This window comes from Sphaerodactylus townsendi, linkage group LG08 (assembly GCF_021028975.2).
Source record: "Sphaerodactylus townsendi isolate TG3544 linkage group LG08, MPM_Stown_v2.3, whole genome shotgun sequence".
NCBI lineage: Eukaryota > Metazoa > Chordata > Lepidosauria > Squamata > Sphaerodactylidae > Sphaerodactylus > Sphaerodactylus townsendi.
This window is the reverse complement of record NC_059432.1, coordinates 58,855,671-58,881,297: the sequence shown is the minus strand read 5'-3', so window position 1 is coordinate 58,881,297 and position 25,627 is coordinate 58,855,671. Positions and strand designations below refer to the sequence as shown.

The 25,627-nt window shown below is 40.4% G+C and overlaps 1 protein-coding gene across 3 annotated transcripts in view; it reads right to left on the bottom strand.

Annotated features, from left to right (window-relative positions):
* Positions 1-25,627, bottom strand: part of SORCS1 (sortilin related VPS10 domain containing receptor 1) — a 505,695-nt gene that overhangs the window by 62,459 nt on the left and 417,609 nt on the right. For all 3 annotated transcript variants that reach the window (XM_048505303.1, XM_048505304.1, XM_048505302.1), the window contains exons 15-19: positions 25,135-25,252; positions 24,561-24,691; positions 18,968-19,081; positions 16,431-16,602; positions 5,018-5,204 (exon numbers count right to left, since the gene is read on the bottom strand). In XM_048505303.1, coding sequence (XP_048361260.1) covers positions 5,018-5,204; positions 16,431-16,602; positions 18,968-19,081; positions 24,561-24,691; positions 25,135-25,252 — 722 coding nt within the window. The remainder of the gene's footprint in view (positions 1-5,017; positions 5,205-16,430; positions 16,603-18,967; positions 19,082-24,560; positions 24,692-25,134; positions 25,253-25,627) is intronic.

Below are 25,627 nucleotides of genomic sequence, written 5' to 3'. Positions count from 1 at the left end.
CAGCATTAAATGTAACAAAGGAACAAATTCACAACATTCATCTACTTTCATTATCTCATTGAAACAAAGCAGAAACAATATATTAATAGCACAACTTATATTAATGATAAACTATTTTTCCTCAAGAGATGTAAAATGATCTTAATGGAAATCATTTTTAAAAACTTGGATATTCATATTTCTTGGCAGAAATGCAAGGGATGAATATCAGGATTTTTATAAATCCAGTGTTAATCTGGCATAAAATGTGCTGGTCAAGAAAGTACAAGAACATATTACTGGTTCATTCAAGAGAGTCCCACTCCCCATGAGTAATCTGTCAGTGTTCGTACAATATTTCCTTACAAATCCTTCATTAAATATCCAAAGTTGGATGTTTTATATCTGACGTAGGGGCTGAACAAATCCAGCCATTTAGTTCTTATTGAAGCAAGAATATTGTGCTACTAGAAAAACTGGTTCAACTCAACAAGGTCCTTCGAAGAAGCAGGTGTTGAACATATAATCTTCTTTGAGACTCCCACTACATCTCTAATATTGATTTAAAAGGGCGTCAGTGAAGCAGGTAATTCTGATTAACTACAGCAATCTGTGCCAAAAAACAAAAAAAAATCCATTTTGAAAATACAGCTTTGGAACAGCAGGTGGTGTTGTACAACTATCTAGGTAACAGCAAGAAAACCATCTGAATGATTTTTTTTCTAATTTCGCTGGACTTAAATCTGTTCTGACCTGAAGTTATTTTTGCTACTCAAATCTGTTCAAGGTGCCCTAAGAAAATAAGAGTGCCATTGCCAGGACTATTCAGATACTTGAAATTGGTATACTTCTTATTTTCTCATTATTCATGTGAGACTTTTAGCTGCCAAAAATTGAAGCTTTCTGTATTTAGTGATTATAGCAACTTTGCTAGTATCTACTTAGTTCTGAAATTCTCTAAATTAATATTTATTTGCTATTTATTAATTCAGTTTTATAGACTGTCCTTCTCCAAGGTGCTTGACTTTTACATCAAACTGAAAACTATATGGGTAGAATCCAGCATAGTGTTTCTACAGGTGCAGACTTCTGAGAACAAATTTCCTAGTTTCTCCTTCCTGTGACAGCCCATCAGAATCCCAAGATCCTATTCCTGGGGGTCTCCTCCACCTCAGATGAAGGAATTTGGGGGAGCATTTTGAACTACTTTGGCAGTACAGAAAGTCATACTCAGGCTGTTTCCGCAAGACGGTCAGCGAGGGCACTTCCACCGCAAGAATTCTGCCGCGGAGAGGCGAGGCTGTTCGCATGCAAGCATGTGGGCGGCCTCTGGAGAGGCCGGAAGACGGGCAGGCAGAGCCGCTTCTTTCCCTCTTCATTCACTGTTTGTCCCAAGCCAGCCTGCTGGTCGCCGAAGCCCGCCCTCCGACCTCCAGGGCCTGGAGGACAGCTGCGGCGGGCTTCACGGCCAGCAGGCCGACGACGGGACAAGGTGAGTGGGACGGGAAACAGCGCAGCCCCCGGCGGTGCTGTTCGCACCGCGCCGCCGGGAACACGCTGTCTGGGGAAAAACAACCTTTTAAAGGGTTGTTTTTCAGGGCGGCCTGACGCCACCCTGGGGGAGGGGGAGCGACGCCAGGTCGGCGCTGCTGCTTAGCAGCAGCGCCGCCTGTGCGAATGGCTCCCTGGGGACGGCGTTTATCCCGTCCCCAGGGCGCCATTTAAGGGCCATGCGGAAACGGCCTCAGAAAGAGGTAGTTCTACCACCCACAGAAACACTGTGCTGAATCCAACCCTATGCACTGCATATGCACATGCAAATAAATGAATGTTCCCCAGGTGGCATAAAATTATTTTACTTTACTTGCAATCATCCAGTGTTAACTTCCCTTGATTTCATATATGCTGTTATTATACATATACAATTTAAAATAAGAGACATATTTCCATTAGTGTCAGTGCTGAGCCACGTCTATATTATTTGGCATTTAATATATGTCCAAATGAGGGTATGTACATTCTAATATGTAATTACAACTTGAACTGACAAATCTATCTGTATAATATACTTATGTCTAATCAAAATTGAAAACTGACAGCAGTGAATAATATTTGGAAATCCACTCCTTAGAGTTTGCAGTGGTCAGAAGAAGAGGGAAAAGAAATATAAACAAGTATATTTACAATCAGCAGAGTTACCCAAATCTTGCTACTGAATGGGACTGAATTGATAAAGTTATCTTTTAAAAATATTTCCCTGATCACATTGTTGGCTCATTGGCTTGGAAAATATTTTGTTTCCACATAAGCAGTAGTTCCTGTTGGTTCAAAGTATTCTGTTTTCTGATGCTGCTTCTGCTAGATGCAGGAACAACTATTTTTCCTGCACACTCTGGAATACAGGGAGTATTGAAGACTGAAAAGTAGGATGCATGTAAATGCTTTACTTTCCCCCATTGGCTCTGAGATGTGAAAAATTTGTAACTGTTTGTCATGCTACTTGTTAACTGAGTCACCAAAAGCAAGTCTCTGCTTTGCCCACTGCCAACTTGCTGTGTGCTTTGCAAAACATCTCCCTTTACCCATTTTGCATATAAAATAGACACATGTTTCTATCTAAAATTTGGCAGGAAGGATATACTGGGGAAAGTTTACTATCTATGAGAATACCATTCCAGTTAGAAGGGGGAGGGGTGATTTACAACAGTGTCCTTTCCTTACAGACTGTTGGAAATAGAAAATGAATTGAATAACTAACATGTACAATTAAAAATAAATAAATATAAAGAACCATACGGTTGTTGTGGGTTTTCCAGGCTATGTTGCTTTGGTCTGGTAGCTTTTGTTCCAAACGTTTTGCTCGCATCTATGGGTCACACCTCAGAGGCATGTAATGGTAAGGTATGTTTTTCTCTGTGACACACTGTGAAGTGATTGTGTGGTGGGGTATATATTTTTGTATTTCACAGGGGGTGAGGCACATTTGCATGTGTCTGATTGGAGTTCATTTACAGTTGCATTGTTGTTGCATTTGCAATTGCAAATGTAGTTGCAAATGTGATTGACAATGCAACAACAATGCAACTGTAAATGACTGCAATTACTCCACACTGTATCACAGAGAAACACATCTTACAGTGACATGCCGCTGAAGATGCCAGATGCAGGTGAAACATTAAGAGCAAAAGCTACCAAATAATGGTCACACAACTTGGAAAACCCACAATAGCCAGTCGATTCTGGCTATAAAGCTCTTTGACAAACAAAATCAATTTTTAAAAGGAAAATTGCAGTTTAAAAAACTATTGAGCATACATATGTTGTCAGCCTCTGCAGGATGTTAGCCAGATGAACTGGTCCTCTGGTTACCATGCTTAGAGCCTCAGCAAGAAAAAAACAGGTTATAAAGAAGGCAAATCATCACCTACGGCAAACACGCCTCCACCTCTCATTCCCCAGCCTAATATGATCTCACCCTCATCCCAGATTCTAAGGCTTCTTGTGAATTAGGTCCCAGAATCTGTAAAGGACACCTCAACAGTTGTGCAGCTTGCCAACTCATTGAGAATGTTAGTAATACTTTGCTGTTTTGCATTTTGTTCCAGGGTTGACCTGCACTGATAAAATTATCTGGTGGGAAAAGCCATTACAAGAAGGGAATGACCCAGGCAATGACAGTTCCTTTGTGGCTTGTAAGCAAACAGCTATTCCATCAAGTGGTCTCATTAGCTTGCAAACGAAGTAGAACACAATGAAGATGGGGCCCTGTGGGATCTTCTTCTGTCAGAATTGCCACAGATAACTTGTTCTTATATTATCAGGGACCTTTGTAGCCTCTGTAAAGATATTACCAGATAACTTTCTCTGTGTTTGCAGCGACCTTAACAAACAGAGCATTTCCATGAAGATGGCAAAAGATAAGAGGCAGAGGGAGCAACTTCCCACTCATTGTCAGACACAATTTTGTAGATTTTGTTCCAGAATTCAGTGAGGTGGCCAGCATGACAGTATCTATAAATTTATAACCCTTAATATTTTAAAACATTTTACTTTCTTCCATTTTTGCTGGCTGACAAAAATCTTATAAGAACCACATCAGCAAGCCAATAGTGTTTATCATAAATTAATCACTAATTCAGGACATCTTCCCTTAGCCATGAGAAAGACAGACTACAAATAATACAAGTCAATAAATAAACTTTAAACTTTTTTTAAAAAATGGTTGAATACTCAGAATGTTTAACATTGCTGGTTAAACAGTTTTGGATGCATAAAACAGCATACATTTAGGATTACCAGCTTCACAGTGGGGTTTGAAGTTCTGCCAGAATTAGAACTGATCTACGGACTACAGAGCATAGTTCTGCTGGAGGAAATGATAATTTTGGAACATAGACTATGGCCTCACATCCCAATTGAGCTCCATCTTACCCCCAAACTCCATTGCCCCCAAGCACCACTACAAATCTTTCGGAATTTCCCTCATCATGTAGACGTCAACCTCATTTTACGCTAATAATTCTTGGCAAAATGTATTTGTTTGGATGTGGGTTTCCTTCCCATGTCCTGCTGCATCTAAAACATATATGACAAAGCTATGTTGAAGCCAGTCAGCAACCTCCACAATGCTTATATAACCTCTCAGCTAGTTTCATGCATCTGTCATGCATATGTGCAAGAAGTGCCTTTCAGGGTACATGACTGACACTATCAGTTTTGATCTCACTAGTAGAGTCTGATCTCAACTGGATTAATGCTGGAACATCCAGCTTCCCCATTTCTTGCAGTAAACAGCTGAGCTGACTACATCAATGAAACCAGATGCCCTCCTTTCCTGTCATTCTATCTATATGAGTCACCATAATGGAGGCACCATGATTCAAAGATAATTTCTTTAGCATTCATATCTCTGTTACAATAACTTTAAGATAAATGATAAACTCCTTCTGCTCCTACCAGCTTTCTTCAAAGCAAGGGTCATCCTTAAGAAAGAAAAACACACCTTTAAATATTTCATATGCCAATAGTAATAACATACAATTTACATGCAAGTACAGGACAGCACTGTCTGCCCCCAGGCTGTTTTCCACCTGCGTTGTCACTCGGAAAATCCCCACATTCTGGTAGACATGCTTGATCCCATCTTCTGTTGAGCTGATATTGGCATATGATACAGCACTGCCATCTCCAAAGTCCACTCGGATTATTGATCTTTGGATATCCCCCTGAAATAGAAATGTACAAAGGAGTCAGAGGTTAATAAAACTGAGCACTGAAAACAATTTGAAGGGGATTCACATGTTTAAGTGCAAACTCAAAATATATAACGTATTTTTATTGAGAATAAAATTGTGTGTGTGTGTGTGTGTGTGTGTGTGTCACATAACTGAGAGTCAGAGTCACATAACTGCACAGTAAAGCCTAAATGTGACCCTATAGATACCAACTCTCATTATGTAAGGGGGTCTGTTTCAGGAGGATCTCTGTAGCTAACGTGAACAGCTAATTCTGGTGCAATTTTTAGAATGTAGAATTCATAGACATTCCTAACATTTAAAATCTCACGGACAAACTTCATAACCAAATGAATTCTTCTCCTTCTAAGTATTTAAAAAGCACCATGATGTGCTACCTGGATCATGATCCATGGATCAATCTTCAGTTTTTTTAAAAAAAAAGCCTTGCATATACATCATACAGACGAGTTCCCTATATCAGTGCAAAAGGGTTTTGCATATTATTTAGATTCCAAGAATTCTGATCAATGATCAACAATGTTTCCTTCTCAAAACCAAAGAGACTTTTTGGCACCACAGACAAGTTCAAAAATTTAAAAGAATCTGTCACAAATTTAAGAACCTGACTTGTTCATATAACTTTGTCAAAACTATTCTGAAAGTAAACTTGTGTGAGAGACCTTTAATAAAAACAAATATCACAAGGATAGGTTATCACATTACACTGTACATTATTTTGTTATATTATCATGCCAATTGACCCTTTAGAATTTAAGCAACATGAGTTAGAATTTCCAAGTTCATATATAATGCTGAAAACTTATTTTAAAAAGTGGTCAGGCTTTAGAAGGATTCTGCTAATAAGCATGTCTTAGCTTTATCACCTCTTTGTAAATTCTGATAGTCCAACAAATATGCTGACTCTGCAATTACCATCAAAGAAGAAAATAATGTCTAAGCTCAGGAGGAGGGTTTTTTTTTTTACCAAGATAAACCACATCTAAGCTCATCAGGAGCTTTCTGCCAAGGAAATGTCCCCTTCCTGTCTATTTAGAGATGACTGAAGAAAATCTGGGATAAAACATACACATGAGCCAATTGGACTAAAGAAATCAAGCTAGAGAATATCAAATATTAGGAGAAAATTGGAATAAAATGTTTTGTCAGATGGTATATCAAACCTACAGTCCAATCCAGGGGGGGGGGGGTAGTTGTTGATCTGACGCAGTCTTGCACAGGCATGGGTGCCCACTCCACCAGTACAAGGGACAAATGTGCCATTGGAGGGCCTGATATGTGGGCATCTGGACATCCCTAAGCCCTGTCATTGCAAAAGTCAGATGTCCTCGCCATGGTAGGGATGCACTAGTACCCAAAATGAATGTTAGCTTCGGGGGCGAGCAAGTCTTCCCATAGGCAGTAGGGTTTGAGGTCAGTTTTGCCACCAACTTGGCCCTGGACCTACGCCACCTTTTTGGGTGGCATAAGTCCATTGGTCCCAATGGTGGGCTTTCTGGAGGTGGGGAGGGTTTTTCCTGCTTTCTTTCTCCTCACACCTCCAGAAAAGTCTCAAGGCAACAGGACAGTGTGGCAGCAGTGCCATCCTCGACTGCCCCATTGGTCTGGATTGGGATGCTAAAGATATAGCCAAAACAAACAAAGATTATAATGGGAACTGTTGGAAACATCAGAATGCAAATACAACATTCTATCTTATGTGGTGGACATGCAGGAAAACAAGAAAACATTGAGTAGAAATACATGATAAAATGCAAAAGATGTTAAAGTACAAGTTTCAGGTGGATCCAAAAATATTATTAAATTGTGTATCAAGTAATATTCTAAAGATATATACTGAATTATTTAAGTATATGGTGATGGTAGCAAAATGGAAGGCAGAAACATGCAGCAAAATGGAAGGCAAAAAAAATATTCAGATGTGACCGAATTAATGAATAAATTAAATGAATGGTAAATTAAATGGTAAAGGCAAAACTGTAGAAAGAAAAATAGAATGTATTTTTAAATTATATAGTTGAAACCAATAATGAAATTAAACAAAGTTACAAAATAGAAGAAAGACTTAGCAATATATGTATTATAATAAATTTATTAGATATGCAGATTTGTGGAAATAATACAGTAAGGTAATAAAATATAATTTTGGATAGTAAGTTCCATATAAAATGTCAGAATATGAAAGTTTATATATTGTGTACATGTTTATTATGTATTCAAAATAAAATTTTAAAAAGAGACCACCACAGCTGCCCCTCTGAAGAAGTCTCCTTTATACGATAAATTTGTTGTTTTCCAGTGTTTTCATTATTTTTATTTAAATCACTTTGAACTGCAAATGTTTTCTCTCTGTGAAGTATAGTTCCACTCATAAAACATTTCAGAAAAGGCCGCGCTTATAAAGGTGACATTTAAATATTTCAGCTTCAGAGACTGAGGAACATATGTGTGATCTGGTAGACAGATATTTTCAGTGGTCCAGATAAAATATAATGGAGGAAGAAAAGCAGAAAAGCAAAAACACACTAAAAAGTTTGACCTATACTGTTCCCTGACCCAAATATTTCTGTACTGTATACAAGTAGCTGCTTAGAACAGTTCACAATCCTGCTACATAGGAAAGGTACCCCATCCATTATTCAATTTGCTATTTGCTATTTGAATCACATGCTTTGGCCTGAAGACCAGTCACAAAACTGGCCAAATGGCAGTGTGAAATTTATGAGGGAATCACTTAGTGGCATAGAATCAGATGCGAGTCACTACACAAAGGAGATCTAGAAAATATTCTTGTATATCATTGTTTTTCTTTCCTCCATCCATTATGACAGTGGTGGTGAACCTATGGAATGTGTGCCAGAGGTGGCACTCAGGGCCCTCTCTGTGGGCATGCATGCACAGAGTTCATCATACGGGGGGTGAGGTGGAAAATCACCCCCCATTCACACACACACATCTAGGCTGACCTAGGCCGCTGGGCACAATGTGCGCACACCACGGTGAACAGGGAGGACTTGGCTGGTAGGCCTGGTACCTGTGCTCCTGGTGGCTGCTGTCTGAGGGGGTGGGGAAGAGGAGGTAGAGATTATAGAGAGGTGCAGAGCGGTGCACTCAGGACTTGCTGGAGGCTAGACCATGCTGGCCCCTGCTCGAGTGGGTGGGGTGGAGGCAGGGGGTGGGGTGGAGGCATTGGAGCTGTGCAGGGCAGAGCGGCAGGTGCACACAGGACTTGCTGGAGGCTGGAGCAGACAGACTGCTGCTGCTCGAGGGGTTGAACAAACAAAAAGTGTGCCTTTCGAAACACCCAGGAAATGCTCAGACCCAAGTTTTTTGCCTGGGCAGGTCAAGCCTAGGGTGGAGGAACCAAGATACATTTAGGATTTTTAAAAAGCACACCAAGGTCTTTGCTAGAACTACTTTTATTTTTCTGTTCCTGTTGCATTTTTGTGGGAAGTCAAGAGCTGTAATGACATGTGAAGGAAAAACCGCAGATCAGATGGCTGCTCTACCAATTTAGCTTTCCTGAAGTTATCCTACCCCTTGAACAGCATTCTTGCTTAGGATTGCCTTCCTTGACTGGCTTCTTACTTCTATTTTGTGGTGTGGGGTTTATTGGGTTTCGGAAAGTGAAAGTTTTAATTCCCTCTCCCCTTCCCCGTCCCCCCACTAGGCCCCCAGTGAGATAATAGTGTAATTATTTCAGGGAGATTATTAGCATTAAACCTAAGATCTAGTTTTGGGGAAGCAGTGTAGGTAACCCATGGCTACAATGGAGCCAAGGCACTGCAGAGCAGAGAATCTGGACAAATTTCTTGGGGTGCCTGTTAGGGACACATTTTTAAAGTTACTGGCACCAATATTTCAGGGTCTCATCCAGAGACTGTTCTGATTATACCACCTGAGTTTGGAGAAATTTGGTTCAGGGGTGCCAAAGTTATGGACCCCAAAGGGGTAGCCCATCTCCTGTTAGCTCTCATTGGAAACAATGAGGGATGGGGCATCCACCTTGGGGTTCCATAACTTTGGACCCCCTGAACCAAGCATCACCTGGGTGACATAATCAGGACAGTCTCCGGATTAGACCCTGAAATTTTGGTGCCATTAGCTTTAAAAATGTGCCCCCTGCAGGCCAAAACGTGAAAAAACCACCAAAAAATACCCCTAAAAGCCCGAATGCCTTGCATTCAGATTTGTTCATGTTCAGGCAGAACATATTCAGGCCGATTTTGGTCTGAATTTGATCGAATGCACCCAGATTCAGGCCAAATTCAGGATTCAGTGCACCCAAATCTCCAAGCCTACTTTGCATCATCCGAGGATTTTTCAATTCTGGCCTTGATTGAATTTGTTCTAATAACTTGCTCTTGAGCGGCTAAAATTAGGGATTCAGTTTCTTTTTTCAGATTTTCAGTTGTTAACCACAGCCTTTGGAGTAAGTTAGATAGAATGGGTATAGAAAAAAGACTACTTTCTCTCATTATTGTGCTCCATTGTAACAATAGTTGTTGAGTGAAATGTACCCATGAAGGAGCACTCACTGCCAAAATTCCATCCAATAGAGCGGTTAAACAGGTCGTGTTCTTGCCTCTACACACTTTAACCTTTCCTTAAATGACTTAGCCCTGGACCTGAGTGGAGTGGATGCACACAGCCCTACCGTCGGGAAATCAAGGATCCCTATCCTGCTTTATGCAGATTTCTGAATCTCAATTTTCAAATAAAATAGATGCCATCCTACTTTCACAAAGGTGGGCTTAAATCAACTTCTAAACCAATGTGTGAAATACTGCAATACCAACAACCTTGCTATCAATAAAACTAAGTCTAAAGTTATGGTTTTTTTCCAAGGTCTGGCACCCCTCAAGATGGTTTCTTGACAATGAAATGATTGAGCAAGTTAAGCTATTTAAATATCTGAGCTTAAACTTTCACTTTAGGGCTGGGTGGTCACCTCACAGGAATCTAGTCCTAACATCAACAAGAATGACTATGGAGGCAATTGTGTGTTTCTTCTATAAAAAGGGTCATGAGTAATAAGAGCCTTGAACGCCAAAGTGTGCCCGCAGCTTAAATATGGAGTCCCGTTTTTACACACACCTCTGGGTCTGCCACACTCAGTATCTTATGCTGTACTCTGTTTGGAAGCAGGCCAACATCTACTCGAGAACAGGGCATGGTGCATAACATTCAAATACTGGTTGCATCTCCATTTTAGACTTGGAGGTCAGAGTCTTTCTTCTCTGGCCCTAACAATTTACATTTTTCCGATTGGTGGGCCTACATCAAAGCAAAGCTTCATGTTCTTGATCTATTGTTAGATGTGTTGGCCATGCTATCACACTTTTTAAAAACATCAGGGCCAGACTGTATGAGTTAGAACATCAATCCCTCCTTTTCCAGGCCAGTAAATTTTGCTCCCTTCTTTTCCTTGGTATTTCATATGGATTTTCAGGCATGGCTGAATATCTGCTTGTCCTTTCTGTTCCCATACTCTGCTGGGCCTTTTCTTTAGCCAGATGTAACATCCTGTTTCATGTTTCAAGATCAGCTCTAGTGTTTTCAGAATGACGCCAAGGGTAACTACTGGGATGACTACAGCTGGTTTGTGTCATAGTTTCTGAATGTCAGGCCGTTTCGGCACGGCCGCGATTGAAGTTGAGTGCAAGCGTGATACAACGCCGACCTAACCTTGCAGGGACCGTTCGGGCGGCGGTCCCAGACATTAGCTTGGGAAGACGGCATGCCTGTGGGATTGGCGCTGTCGCCCGGCCGAGCTTTTAAATAGGAATTAGGCCATCCAGCACGTTGCCAAGGCCTGGGGACACGCCCCCCTGCCCTGCGCGAGTGCTCCGGCGTCGCAGGGCAGGGGGGGTATCTCTGCCCGGGCTTTCAGCGACGACGCTGGACGGGCTACAGACATGGTGGTAGGTGGAGGGCGTAAAGGGGAGGGTGCTCTTGAGCCGCTGCCGTTCGCCGCGACGGTTTGGCTCAAAGCCGCTTTCAAAACCTCGCTGAAGATGCGCGAGGTCGGAAAACGGCATGACTTTGGCGCTGTATTTGCACGGCCCCCTGTGCAAACGGCTCCCTGGAGACGGTGTTTTTGCGGCCCCCTGGGAACGGCTCCCCTGGGTACGCCATATATGGCCCGTGCGGAAAGGACCCAAGTTTTCAAATAATGATACTTAGTGACCTTCTCAAGTTCTTTTTCATCAATCCTGCTGTCCCGAAGTGTTGCTATGTTGGTGATGGTCACTTTCTTATCCTCAGTCACTGTGACATCTGGTGTGCTATAAGCCAATACTTTGTCCATTTGGATTCGAAAGTTTCACAAGTTTCCCTTGTTTTTGTTGTTATTATCATTGTCATTATTAATCATTTACAGAATGACTAGCACTAGTCTACCAGAAAGTGAGGAAAGGTGAGACATATAACTAAGAGAGGAAAAATTGGATAATAACATTTAAATATGGATCCCATTTTCAACTAATGTATTTGTTCTGTATGAGCACAAAGTTGAATAGGAGATACAAGATATTAAAAGAATATGACTTGTCCTGGGACCCAACAATTCTAGTTGCACCAGTGGTTATGAGTAGGGATATGTAAGCCCCAATAAAAAAAATTGACCTAGTCCAGATTACAGCATTGGCCCTCAGAAAACCCCACCTTTCTTCTTTGCTCCCAAGAACAGATGTATCTGTTCTTGGGTTCTGATAAAATCAGATGTATCTGTTCTTGGGTTCTGATAAAATCAGAAAGGCAGTCAATTCTGAGAGACTTTTTCTGTAATGATCCTCATGTTATGGAAGCTGCTGCTTTCTGAACATCTTCAGAATGCTGGATCTGGCATTTTTTTTAAAAAAAGAATTCTTATTTAAGCCTTTCATGTGTAACCATATCTGATCCTCATTGTTTCTGGTTTTGATTTCTAATTATGATGCTATATAATCGCAGATAGTGATGCTGTTGATTGATTTGATGTCAGTTATTTTAAAGTATAATTTCTTTTATTGGTTTGTATTTCACAGAGGATTTCTGCTGATGAGGGGGGGGATGCACATCTGATTCCCCCTCATTCTGACCCTGCGAGTCACAGGGTCCTCCCTGTCCCATCCCCATCCCCCCTCCCAGCTGTAATTAAGAGGGCATTTGAAGAGGCAGTGGAAAGTGATTGCAAGGAAGTTGTACATTACAGATGGAAAACCTTTCATTACCAGAAAACTCTGGCAGGATCCAAGCTATTTTTAAATATTTATTCTGAGGAAAGTGATCAAAATTATACAGGGCAAAGAGTTCTCTCTGTGGATCATGATACAAATCAAAAGGCAATCACCCCAAGAATGCTTGATTGCCTCTTTGTTCAGATTGCAATTTGCTTGCAAATTTGTGACCAACACCTTTGAAACTCAAAATGGCTGAAATTCTTAATCAATTTCCTTCTCAAACCACTGGAAAAATACTATATTATAGCAGTGCCACTTTGAGACAAAAAACTGGTAGTGCAATTGACCATGGTTTATTCTCTGCAGAAGAAGATGATGAAGACGGAGGAGGAAAATGCTGTATAGGCCCAGAAGCATTGCATACAACCTAACTAAGTGGGTTTCAAAAGAAGCATTCCATAACAACTATTGTAATCAGCAGTTATCTGGCCACTAGTAACTGTGCAAATGCAAAACTTGTTACAATACTGCTCATTTTTAATTGTTGGCAAATCTTCATAAATTGACATTTTGAACAACTTTAAATGTCAACCACATTTTTGTAACACCCACAGTACCCCGAAATCAGGGGTCTGCAACCTGTGGCTCCCCAGACGTTCATAGACTATAATTCCCATCAGCCCCTGCCAGCATGGCCTAGTGGCAGAGCTGATGGGAATTGTAGTCCATGAACATCTGGAGAGCCGCAGGTTGCAGACCCCTGCCCTAAATCATATTGCTACTATCTTATCACTAGCTCTTTCTGTTTCTCAGTGGCCTTTATTGTTTTCCTATAGGCAAAAACCCTGAGAAATAGAAGGGCAACAAACAGAGAAAGTGGGAAGGAAAGGCTCCTTCCATGACATGATCCTCAGTCAAAATCTTTTCTTGCCCTTTTATTTCTTGCTGCAAACACACATGCACATTTACACATATGGATTCCTTTCATCAGCTCTCCCTGTCTTTTAACATCCTTGGCTTTCAGTGCCCTTCCCCAGTTGACTTCACAGAAGGGCTCCAAGGAGCAGAGACATAGAGTGGCAGGACCAGTGAGCAGGGCCAGGGCTACTTCTACAGTTTAATCTGCAGGATGCTCTCATCACTAGACTTTCTTTTTCTTGAAGCAAATAGCCCTTCTTGCTCTGTGCCTCTAATAACTTTGCTTGTCCTTCCTCTTGGGAAACTGCCATATTCTGTGTCCTAGAGCAATAGAAGAGATAGGAAAATTATGGGTAGGCCCAGAAACAGCATATGCAATCTAAACTAGTCACACTCTTTCCCCCAGAGTTTTTCAGCCTTCCACATCTTGGCCATTATGAATCAGGACTGCCAACCTCCCCACTACCATCCTGACAAAGCTTTGCCCTGGGATCTCCTCATACCGTGCAGACAACAAACATAGGGAAACAAATCTGCCCAATTGTATGGGCCCACAGAATAACCTCCTAATTTTATCCACTCTCAGTGGTTTTCTTAAGAGATGACTGAATGACAATTTCTGTTCTTTGTATATGGCAAAGCCAAAACAGGAAGTAGCTTGGTAGTGAAATGTAAGAAATCAGTCTGGATGTGGAATTGGATGGACCAAACAGCCTGCTATTTGTGAAGCTGTTCCTTATTTTTGACTGATATTCAACCTTGATTAGAATATGTTCCAGTCCATGGACAAGAATATTTATTTATTTGCCTCATGACTAACTTGCCTTTCTCTCAGTGGCAACATCTTTTCCTGATGTCCCCAACCCACCTGTCAGGAGAGTTCAGCCTTACAATTTTCCTTTTCATAAAACCAGTACAGATTTTGGCGATCTATGACTACTATCCTCCTAACAGTTATACTCCCCATTCCCAGAACACAGGACCCTCTCAGATTGGACAGGACTGGTCAAGGAAAGTAGGAAATGGCAGAACAGAAAGGGATATCATCCTGACCATGTTGCCTCTAAGACCAAGAAGATTGTGTTGCTGACAGGAAAGGCAGAGTTTGATAGGAGGTTCCAGGTCCAAATGTCTTCTTCCTAGTTCATCATAAGTGTTCATCACTCTTTTGCAGTCTCCTGATTCTTCTCATCAGTGGAGTCTGAAGTAACAACTTGCCCTATTTACAGAATGCTTATGTCTTAATTACAGATATGCCATCATCAGTATTTTGCCATTTGAGAAATGATATTCCTCATTTTAATCAATCTAATGAGGATAACATCTTCAAACATTCAATTTTAATCTTGCCCAAGAGGCTATATGCATGAATTTATTCTATAAAGCATTGAAGCTTCTATGTAAATCAGTATTAAAACAATGAGATGCAACTAAAAAAAATTAAATTGAGTCCCAAGTATCACATTTCATTTGGAAGTCTTCAATTATGCAGTGACTTGCATTTCTTTTTCCTTGCAGATGTTAAAAATGGATTTTTAATTAGCCTTTGCAACAGGCAGATGTTATTTCTCTTCAGTTGTCTTTCAGAATGAAATTCTCAGAAATCTGGTTTATGCAGTCTTTATGCAGATTAACACTATTTTTCCTCCACATGGTTCTTGTCTAGATCACAACACTGAAAGCATTTGGATGGGACTATACTTACAGAAGACATCTGCATTATATTCCAAGGCAATCTATAGGCTCTTGATTTTTTTTTTAAAAAAAATACATTTTTGACTCCACAAAGCAATTAGGAATGTGCTTAATCATAAATCAGTTTAAGTTCAACTGTATTATACAAAATGCAAAAGACAAATCCAGACGATCTGCTGCTTAGAATGATGTGTGTATGTTCCCTTTAAAACACTGTCCTAAAATGAGCCTGGGGAATTTTAAAGCTGTAATGAAAAAACTATTACCATAAAACTTTTTTTCCCTTCCCAACCCAGAGTCTTGTGCACTCTCACAGTGGAAAGGATGTTAACTTTGCTGATGCTTAAGTCTCTAATAGATGCATCTCAAGTTCACTGATGGAATGATGTACAATTATTCAAGTTTTTTCATGGTTTCCTCACATTTCCAGGGCTGCTATTTCTGATACACTAAGTACTATTTCCCTATTTCGTGGGTTTCCAAAGCAAGATCCAACTCCTTAACACTAGCAACTGTCAATGCAGTCCTGTGTACAGTTATACTCAAACAGCAGCGGCTGGAAGGCACCATTTCCCCGCCCCCCTTTTCCGAATGCCTTACCGTCCCGCCGACCTTCCAGCGCATCGCCCAGGCAAGGGACATGCCCCCCCCTGCCCTGCGACTCCAGAGCTGTCACGCAGGGCAGGGGGGCGTGTCCCCTGGCCTGGGCGATGTGCCGGAAGGTCGGCGGGTAAGGTCAGCCAAGCAACAGGCTGGCAGCCTCTGCGGTACGAGCTGGCGCCATCTTCCGCCAATACGCTAAGCCTGAGGGTCATATACGCCGATGCACCCCCTGAGCGTGGCCTTGCGGAAACGGCCCTAATGTCAGTTCACATATTTACTTTAGGGCGATAGAATACATGTGATATGTTTCTCAGCAACTTCAAGTCATCAAGTGGCATTCATATGACATTCAGGTGAAGTGGGATTACCTGAAGTAATCTTCATCATTACAGGCACCACTTGTTGGAATTTGCCCTTCATAATAAATCACCAGATCTATAAACTAACAGCAAGAATATCACTCTGTCTGCAATTTGCCTCTGCTCATTTGTCTACTACACACTGGCCTCAGCATTTTCTTTGCAACATTAGCACTGTTAGCTGAATTCTCCAGTGTTTATTTCATGGAGTCAGGGCTAACAGAGGTGGAGATGCACAGATGTTGCAAGCCATGGAGCACTGAATCACAGCTTGCTTATTGTGTTTGTGGTGGCGGGGAGCTCAGACAGCTTGAATTTGTCAGAATTTGAAATCTGTGATCAAACCATTTATCAGTGAAGACATACTGACAGAATTCATAGCATTCTGTTCTATCCATTTTCATCTAAATGGTTCAGACTCAAGAGCCCCAGTGGAAAGTGCATGAAATCGACCATACCTCTTCCAGCTGGACCATGAAGGTAACGTTTTGCCCTTGTTCAGATGTCAGTGTGCCATCTGAAGTCACAATTCGAAGCCCACGTGGAGCCTTGCCAGGGCATTTCTGAGGTTTGGCTGTGTACCGTTCACGCACACCATCTGTACAGTTATTAGATACAACCTTTCTATACCTGTTGAAAAAGGGAAACAGAGTAACTAAAGATTCTTCATTTGATGTAACTTTCTTTTTTCTCAGATTGCCATTACCACGTGCCTATTAATTAAAGCAACCTAACCACTATCTAGCTTAACTGGACAACTTTAGTCACTTCAGCAATATTTAGTATTCTTATGTTCAGTTACAGACCAAGAGCAAGGGGTCAAGCATAGGCTTCCCAGTATTGGCAGAAGTCAACACAAATGTAACTGCTGGTATCCCAGAATCAGAGTGGCAGGAGCCACTGGTCCTGAAAATACCCGTCCCCATGCAACTTATTTTGCATTTTAAAAACCTTGATTTGGTTTTTCTATTTTTTAATTAAATGTATTGGTTTTAGGGTTCAAACAAACAAAAGAAGACAAATATATAAATATCTGTATAAATAATCCAAAATCAATATTTTTTAAAAAAATGATCAACTGGGCAAAAAAAACTTTGGCAGCAGCAAAAAATACTATTGAAATTCACTCCTTCTAAAGAAACCTCAGTCTTCTGTCCATAAAATGCAATTTTTAGAGCTATGTAACATTAATTTGCTTTGGGAAAGATAGATGGTTCAGTGCCAGCTTCTGCATTGGAAACTAGTCTTTCTGATTTGTCACTAGCATTTAAAAGATAACATGTGTGTTTATGTTTTCTGACAGCAAAGCAGGAAGTCTGATTTGGACTAGAAACTGGTAGAAGCTGAAGGATTAAATAGCCATTCCCTCCCTTGCTGCATGGCCTCAAGGTAAACCAATTCTGCACAAGCATGAAATTTGCATGGAATGAATAGAATACTGATGGAATAAATGTGTGATTTTTGTTTTGTCTCATTGAGTCTGTTGTTTTTTAAATTGATTTTTGTTTCAATTTACTACAGTGGGAAACACGCCTCCATTCTCCTCTTCTACTCTGCTGGGAGGGAATTTTTAAAGAATTGTTCCACTCACCCAAGGGAGCCTCCCTGCCAAATCTCACCTCTTAGTGGCAGAGAAAGTAGAGGGAAGCATTTAAAAGGCAACCAGAGAAACCATGTAGAATGGCAGAATGGACACAAACATGATATATAAACAAAATGCCATCAGGCAGGCTCCATATGTAGCAGGAATTAAGCAGACAGGTAGGAAATGGGATCAGATAAAGGTGCAACTTGGAGAGTCCCCACCCACTCCTTGCATTCAATCACACTGTGCACTTTGTTCCTCCTTACATGTACTTTGTTCAAGTACTATGGTCCTAATGTGACTATATCTACTGGCACAGGGGGTGCTGTGGCCACTCTGTGTGTTACTAATTGAGCTACACGCACATTATTGATAGAAGACAACAAATGCTTTGCTAAAGTGCTAACTACTTCTTTCCCTGCTGCTGCTGAAGTGCATTTAAGTCATTGGTGATGCTCACCTACTTTTGATTAACATTCTCATGTCACTCTGAGCAAAATTAACACAGAAACAGTTCACATGTTGAGTACAACTGAGCCCAATTATTTTAATTCGGGAAATTTTGAGTTCAGGTTTTAAACGATTGGAAAATTTTGGTAAAGTCGATAAAAACTGATACACATTGGCTTTATTCAGCAGATTTTTTTTTGGGGGGGGGGGTGTTAAAACCAGACATAAAATTTATCGATTCTCCCTGCCACAGTTTCTCAAATCATGTGACTTCACATGAGAAGCCACGCTGGGGAGAATTTCAGCTGAATGATGAGCTCAAGCATTCAGTTCTTCCCTCAACAGCATTTCAAGTGCTCCTCCCTACCCCTTCATTGTCAAATAAATCTGGGGTTTTTTTCAGTAAAGGGGAGACCTTTATCATCAGATAGATAGGTAGCATAGCTACTACCAGAGGTGGGATCCAACCAGTTCTCACCACTTCTGGTTACTAATTTTTTCTGAGTGCCAAGAAGCGGTTACTAAAGCAACCTCCCTGCTCAATAGGGACTGAATGTGCAGCGGCGCCACTGTTTGAATCTCACCACCATCGGAACCTGTTATTAAAATTTTTGGATCCCACCACTGGCTACTACCCCTTGGATTTTGAAATTAGCATGTCAGGGGAAAGACTTTTAACTTGGACTGCTGTATTGCAATACAATTTTACAGAAAGAGACATTTTGATGTGAAAAAAGGTTATTTCAGATGAGTGAGCCCTTACTATTGAACTACTGAGTGATCCCTTACTTACTACTGAACTGTCAGTGTTTGAATGGACTGTTAGTCCATTTAAACTGTTGTAAAAAGAATTTATTTAAAATGATAGTACACAACTAACAAAGAAGACCAAACCAGCATGAGAAAAGTATAGCAATTATTCACACTGAGAACCTGACTGAGCCATATTTGGTAACTCACCCGGTGCTATTGAGATAACTCTGACCAAGACTGCAGTCTTTGGACAAGGAAGATGGATTGTACCAAAATGCTGGCAAACACTGACCATTGCTGTGACGCTCAAATCCATAATCACTGGTTTGGTAAAAGGACAGATTATTTCATTGAAACACAAACACATACCATACACTAAAATACAGCCATACAATTCTGGGAGTTAGTGGCATGAATACTGTGGAAATATACCACATTCACAATCCTCTCAGTTCCTTCAAACTGGTATCAGCATTTACCCATTAGAATTGCTTGACATTATATATGTATACATCCTCCATAACCAGAGGATAGCTCTGGGTCTCTTTTGTATTTGCATCTTTCCAATAATAATTACACAACATTTGAGCTAGAGTCAGTTTGATTGTAGTAGTTGTTCTCATCAGAGCAATGCTAGTAAAAACTGTGACATCCAATGCACAGACTGACAACAGAGGGCCAGTGTCAAGAAACAGTTAAGAGCAGGTGGACTGTAATCTGGAGACCCAATTTTGATTCCCTACTCCACTGCATGAGCAGTGAACTCTTCAATGGTGAACTGGATTTGTTTCCCTGCTCCTACACGTGAAGTCTGCTGGGTGACCTTGGGCTAGTCATAGTTCTTTGGAATTCTCTCAGTCCCACCTACCTCACAAGGTACCTGTTTTGGAGAAAAGAAAGTATCGTGATTGTAAGCCACTTTGAGATGCCTTATAGGAGAGAAAGGTGGGGTATAAATCCAAACTACTACTACTACTCTTCTTCATACAATGCTCTTATTAGATGGTACACAACTTTTTCTTTATTTAGTCTCCATGGTGTCCTTTTTTTGGTATTTAGTTTTATGATTCATTCACAGTGTAAATATAGAAAGATAAGGACATATGAAGGTAACATGAATGTAACATACACTCTGATATCTAGCTCATTATTGTATACTCTAACTGGAAGCTACTCTTGAAGGTCTCAGGAAGAGGGTTTTTGAGCCTTCTTTTATACCGGTGCTCCTTTCAGTATCACCAGATACTGGACTTGGAAGTTGGGTGTATTCAAGAATAATCCCACTAGAAACCCATTATCATTGAAAGCTGGGGGCATGCACATTTTTAAATTGTTAAGCTAAAATATCCAACATTATAATTTCCCTCCTCAGTTTATATATATATTTCCTGAGTATTTCCTGTAATATGCTAGCAGAAAAAGACTGGTTAATTACTTTGCAAATACACTGCAAAACTGGGAAGGAGACAAAATGTAGCAAAGTCACATCGAGTCTGAGAAGCTAACAGTGCAGTTTTAAGAAGAATTATATATTTCTAAACCCATTGCATTCAATTGCTTTAGAAAGGCATAACTCTGCTTTGGATGCTGTTATGAGGATGCTTATAAAATGAATTTGCTTCACTGAAAATATTTTTTAAAAAGAAGTTGGTTTTATAATTTATTTATTTATATTTTAAATTTGCCATACTGCCTACCCTTGAAGGGCTCTGGGCAGCGTACAAAGTCAGATAAAACCAACATAAAACCTTAAAACAGTTACATAAAGCTAAAATAGTTCATAGATGGTGAAAGTTTCATTCCTAAGAGTAGTCAGAAGAATGAAAACCCATAATCCACCCTCACCACAGGGAATGGCACTCACTTCACCACAGGGAATGACACTCACTTTGTCTCCTCCAAAGGCTTGGAGGAACAACTCTGTTTTACAGGCCCTGCGGAACTGCTCGCAAAACTCCACCTTTCTGATTTGTTTGCCCTGACCATTCCCTTATGACATCACAGTCCTTAAATGTTCTGCAATGTGTTAACTGTGAGAACTGAATTTTGTAATAACATTATTAAACATTTTAATAAATTAGGTGTTGGTTAGTGCTCTGCTTTTTTAAAAAAATGGTGAAGGCTCATTCCGCACACGCAAAATAATGCACTTTCAAGCTGCTTTCACAACTGTTTTTGCCATTCCGCACAGCTTCAAAGAGCCCTGAAAGCAGCTTGAAAGTGCATTATTCTGCGTGTGCGGAATGAGCCTTAGTTTTGCTGATCTCAGCACACAAGCAGCTTCTTAATGCATCTCATTAGAGAGTCATTAGCATCCTTGTTTCACCTTGCAGACTAGACTAGAGAACTTCTTGCACACAGAGCTCTGATGATGATGAAAAATTGCTGCCTACCTGTAGGCACAACATGCTGCAACAAGCATTAGCATCAACTGAAGCAATAAGGGATAAACCTGCCTATTAATATTTGAACATGGGAATTGAGTGTGCAGATGTGTAGCACACTGCAGCCAAGCAATGGTGCCTGAAACTGGTATTATTAACAACCTACATTCTGAAGCAGGCAGAGATGCCAGTTAGATCATTCTCTGGATGCCCCTCTCTCACTTCTTTAAGCAAGGACACAGAAATCAGAGCTTGAAAACAGGATCTCAACTGGTGTGCTGTACAATACAAGGAGATGGAATCCCTTAGGGACTTCGAGTCCCAGCTGCTTAGAGCCTTAGAAATCTTGGAACTGAACTCCAGAAACAGATAGGCAACTAGTACAGATATGATCCTTATATCTAGCCTTTGACCATACTCGGCCTTCTGAACTTTGGACCAAGTTTCCAGACAGTTATCAACAACATCAACATATAAAGCCCATGATAGTAATCTAGCATGAATCATGACAGCCAGATCATGGCCAACATATCAGGCAAAGCTAATAAAAGGTTTTGCCTCAGAGGAGACCTAAGTTTACTGCTCCAATGACAATTTGATCAAGGTTTGCACTGTGGGTTGGCCACCCTGTGATGATACACTTTCACGCAACAGCCCTCTCTGGTTTCCCTGGAGTTAGAAGAAGAAGAAGAAGAAGAAGAAGAAGAAGAAGAAGAAGAAGAAGAAGGAGGAGGAGGAGGAGGAGGAGGAGGAGGAGGAGGAGGAGGAGGAGGAGGAGGAGGAGGAGGAGGAGGAGGAGGAGGAGGAGAAGAAGAAGAAGAAGAAGAACAACAACAACAACAACAACAACAACAGCAGCAGTTTGGATTTATACCCTGCCTTTCTCTCCTGTAAAGAGTCTCAAGGTGGCTTACAAATTCCTTTTCCTCTCCTGTCCCCACAACAGACATAGTTGTGAAGAAGGTAGAACCGAGAAACTTCTGAAGAACTGTGCCTAGCCCAAGGTCACCCAGCAGGCTTCATTTGTAGTAGTGGTGAAATAAATCCAGTTCACCAGATAAAAGTCCACCACTCATGGGGAGGTGTGAGAAATCAAACCTAATTCTCCAGATTACAGTCCACTTCTCTTAACCACTAAATCAAACTCAAAAGACCTTGAAGACTTGCACATGAAGCAGTGTCTAAGACTTGATTTAGAGTATGCCTTATTTGGCTAACCAAATCCAGATAATTGTTTGTTACAAAGCAAAAACGTGATTATGCAATCAGTGATAGCAGTTGAGAAGCTGATTCCTGATTCCTGTATTTTGGCAGTAAGAACATGATTCTGTGCATCACCTGTGCCATCTGCATGATTAACAACAGGGTGTACACCATTCATCTACCCTACAGAAAACCTCGGCTTTCTATACTAACACCTATTCTCAGAGCCCCCCTCCCTAAATTAAAGGGGGAAACAGAAACTGAATACACAGAACTTCAGCATAATATGGCATTCATCTAAAAGGACCGAACTCATATGTCTGCGTGATGATCTGCCATCCCACAAATAACTGAGATAATGAATGAACACAGACAATGAGTCCAGAGAATGGAAACAATTTGGCAGATCAATACAGGAGTTTGGAGAGTACATAAATGTCTTTTTCATTTCAGCTTATTACAAACATGCATTCTAAAATGTTGCCTCAACAAAGCAAGACAGGATGCTAATCAAACATTATAAAATCATACTTGCTGCTAACCAAGCATACAAACTGAGAGATCAAGGGTTCCCCCGCCTTTTTAAATTCTGTGTATAGAATCAAACCTTGATCTGCTGCTAGGATGATAATGCTGTGCATTCTGCAGCAGCAAAGCACTAGGAATATGGGTAAATAAATGTTTTAATAACAGATGTGTCATCGTGTAATCCATTTACTACTTGAATAAATACAATCTAGTTTCTAGGCAGTTGCTAGGAAATATTGTCCTTAGGGCTGGGTAGGCCAGTGCCACTAGAAGAATCATTTCTGGAACACCATTGCCCCCTGGTAGTAAGATATGGGCAATGCACGCAAATCTAATCTCACAGCAGCACTGACTCCTTTGCTATTTTCTTACTTAACCATTCTTCCAAGCTCCATTGAGATCATCTGCTTTCAGTCTCCAAATACAAACACTGATTTTAGTAAATAGTTGAAAATAATTGAAATCTCTGACTCATGTCAGCTCTCAACAAATTGCCATCCTTGAATAAATACTGATTTGATGTGTCTCTCAAATTTTACAGTACTTTAACTACATTTTATTTGTCAGATGTTCTTATGGCTTTTTTTAAAAAAACATCAACCCTGAGATTAGTGTTGTTGTTTTCTACTCTCTAACCAAAGTAAAGAAAAACACACAGAGATTGGTTTGACTTAGTTCAGAAAAGGCATGATTATTGAGGGTTTTTTTTTAAAAAAAATGGTTGTATTATTCTGTTATTTATTACCATGACATGTTCCAACACAACTTTCTATGAATAATACATTGCCAATATTTAATGAATATAGCCAGATCCTTCCTTATTTTCTGATATGGAATCACAATAATTTGTAAGTACGCACCCTACTGTCTACTATGGCAATTAGTGTAACTGTTAGATTTTTTAAATATTAGCTTTTCTCCTGTATCCTTTCAAGACAGATCACCTCTATCTCACTTGTGTCCTTGTGTCCTCCTTCCTTCTGGAGGCTAGCTAAATGATTGAAGCTAGGAATTTTTTTTCACAACAGACTTCCTTGAATAAGACAGCCTGCACTGACTGCTGGTGGATTCTGCCTTTGGGATGGTGTTATTATTTAAAATTTATTATTTAAAATTGGCTTCTAATAAGTTATATAAATTTAAATAAATATTTTTTACAGGTAGATCTCCTCTATCAAGACTGATCTGCTTTCTGTCTCTGGAACTTTATTCTAAGAGTCTCGTATCAAAATATTTCTCAGGCTTTCTCCAATTCCTTGCTGAGAAGTCTTCTGTTTCCCAGTCTTTCTTGACCTTTTAAACTTTCCATTAGAAGGTCAACAAGTACCAAGGACTGAGATAAGCTCCTGAGTTCCAGCAGATATGAGATAAGCCTCGCTGAAGTCAAAGCATCTGACCACCTGCACATTTGGCAGATGTCCAGCTGAGGGTAAGAGGAACCAGGCAACATTAACTTGAGCTGTTTGTATGCCCCAGTAGCTTCCACTAGTTTCATCCCACTCGCTTGTGCTGATGAAAATCAGGAATTTAACTGTTATTGTACAGCGATGAAGTTGAGAAAAAAATCTTTCCTGAAAGGAAGTGATGGTGTTAGTGCTTTCAGTGTTGTTGGAGACACAACCAGGGTATTAGTGATATCCTTGCTACCACTGTCCTTTCAACCACATTTTGCAAACTCTACTTACCAATCAAAGTCTGCTTCTGTGCAAACACATGGTTCAGATGTCATAGCTCCGGCATATTTTCCCTGCATGCATTTCTTTTCTGACTTACGCTTCTTGTAGATCCTTTTTGCTCCCATGATACATGCTTCTCCCTGAATTGGAGGGAAAAACAGTCTTTTGACATGACACAATGATCAGTTTCACCACTGGGGTATAGAAAATATATACATCTTGAGCTCAGCTTGCTTAATGATACAGTCTACAATGAATTTCAATTATTTCAAAAATAGTGACTAGTATTTCCTTTACTCCACAAAGAACACAAATGAGAAATGCAAAACTTCCTATGGGGCTATATATGTCTGAATAATTTGTAACTGAAAGTATCAGATAAACCCCGAGTTCATACTTTATGTTACTAGTCAGCTGTTCCCTTAAGATTCACCTTAAGGGCTTACTGGAAGTAAGTTAATTTGCTTAGATCAGAACTCTACAGGAAGCTCATTCATTTAATTCTGACCCAGTTCATTAGAATGAATAGACCTTTATCTTCAATCAGAAAACTAATACCTGATCCAGCTCTCAGATTTGTTACCTGGCTATGAAGCTGCCAGGGTCGGTAGTCATCATCAGCACATCTTCTATCAAAAATTGACTTGTAATCTACTTTCACCAGTTGCCACTCAGAGCGATGGCTGAAGTGTCCAAAAACTCTGCGCAATATAGAAAGAGGGCTTTAGGAGATTCTATTGGTTCAAAACATAACTTCAAGAGACTTCATCGAGCACTGTCCTTTAGGAAGCAAGAATTAGTGTGTTCTGAAGTAGCGTCCCCTGCCCCCCCCCCCCCACTTAATAATGACAACTGGATATCAGATTGTAAAGCTTAATCAAAAACATTACAATACCTAATGGGGATGGTATGGCATACTACAGGTATTTTGTGGTCTCTGAAAACTGGGATCATTTTATGGAGCTTACCATTTAATAAACAGAAGTGAAATCTCTCTGTATTGTATTTTACTTTATCAGGATTGCCAAGGTTTGGTCCTGCAACTCAGGCTTTGGGACTCATTCTCAGAACCTCAA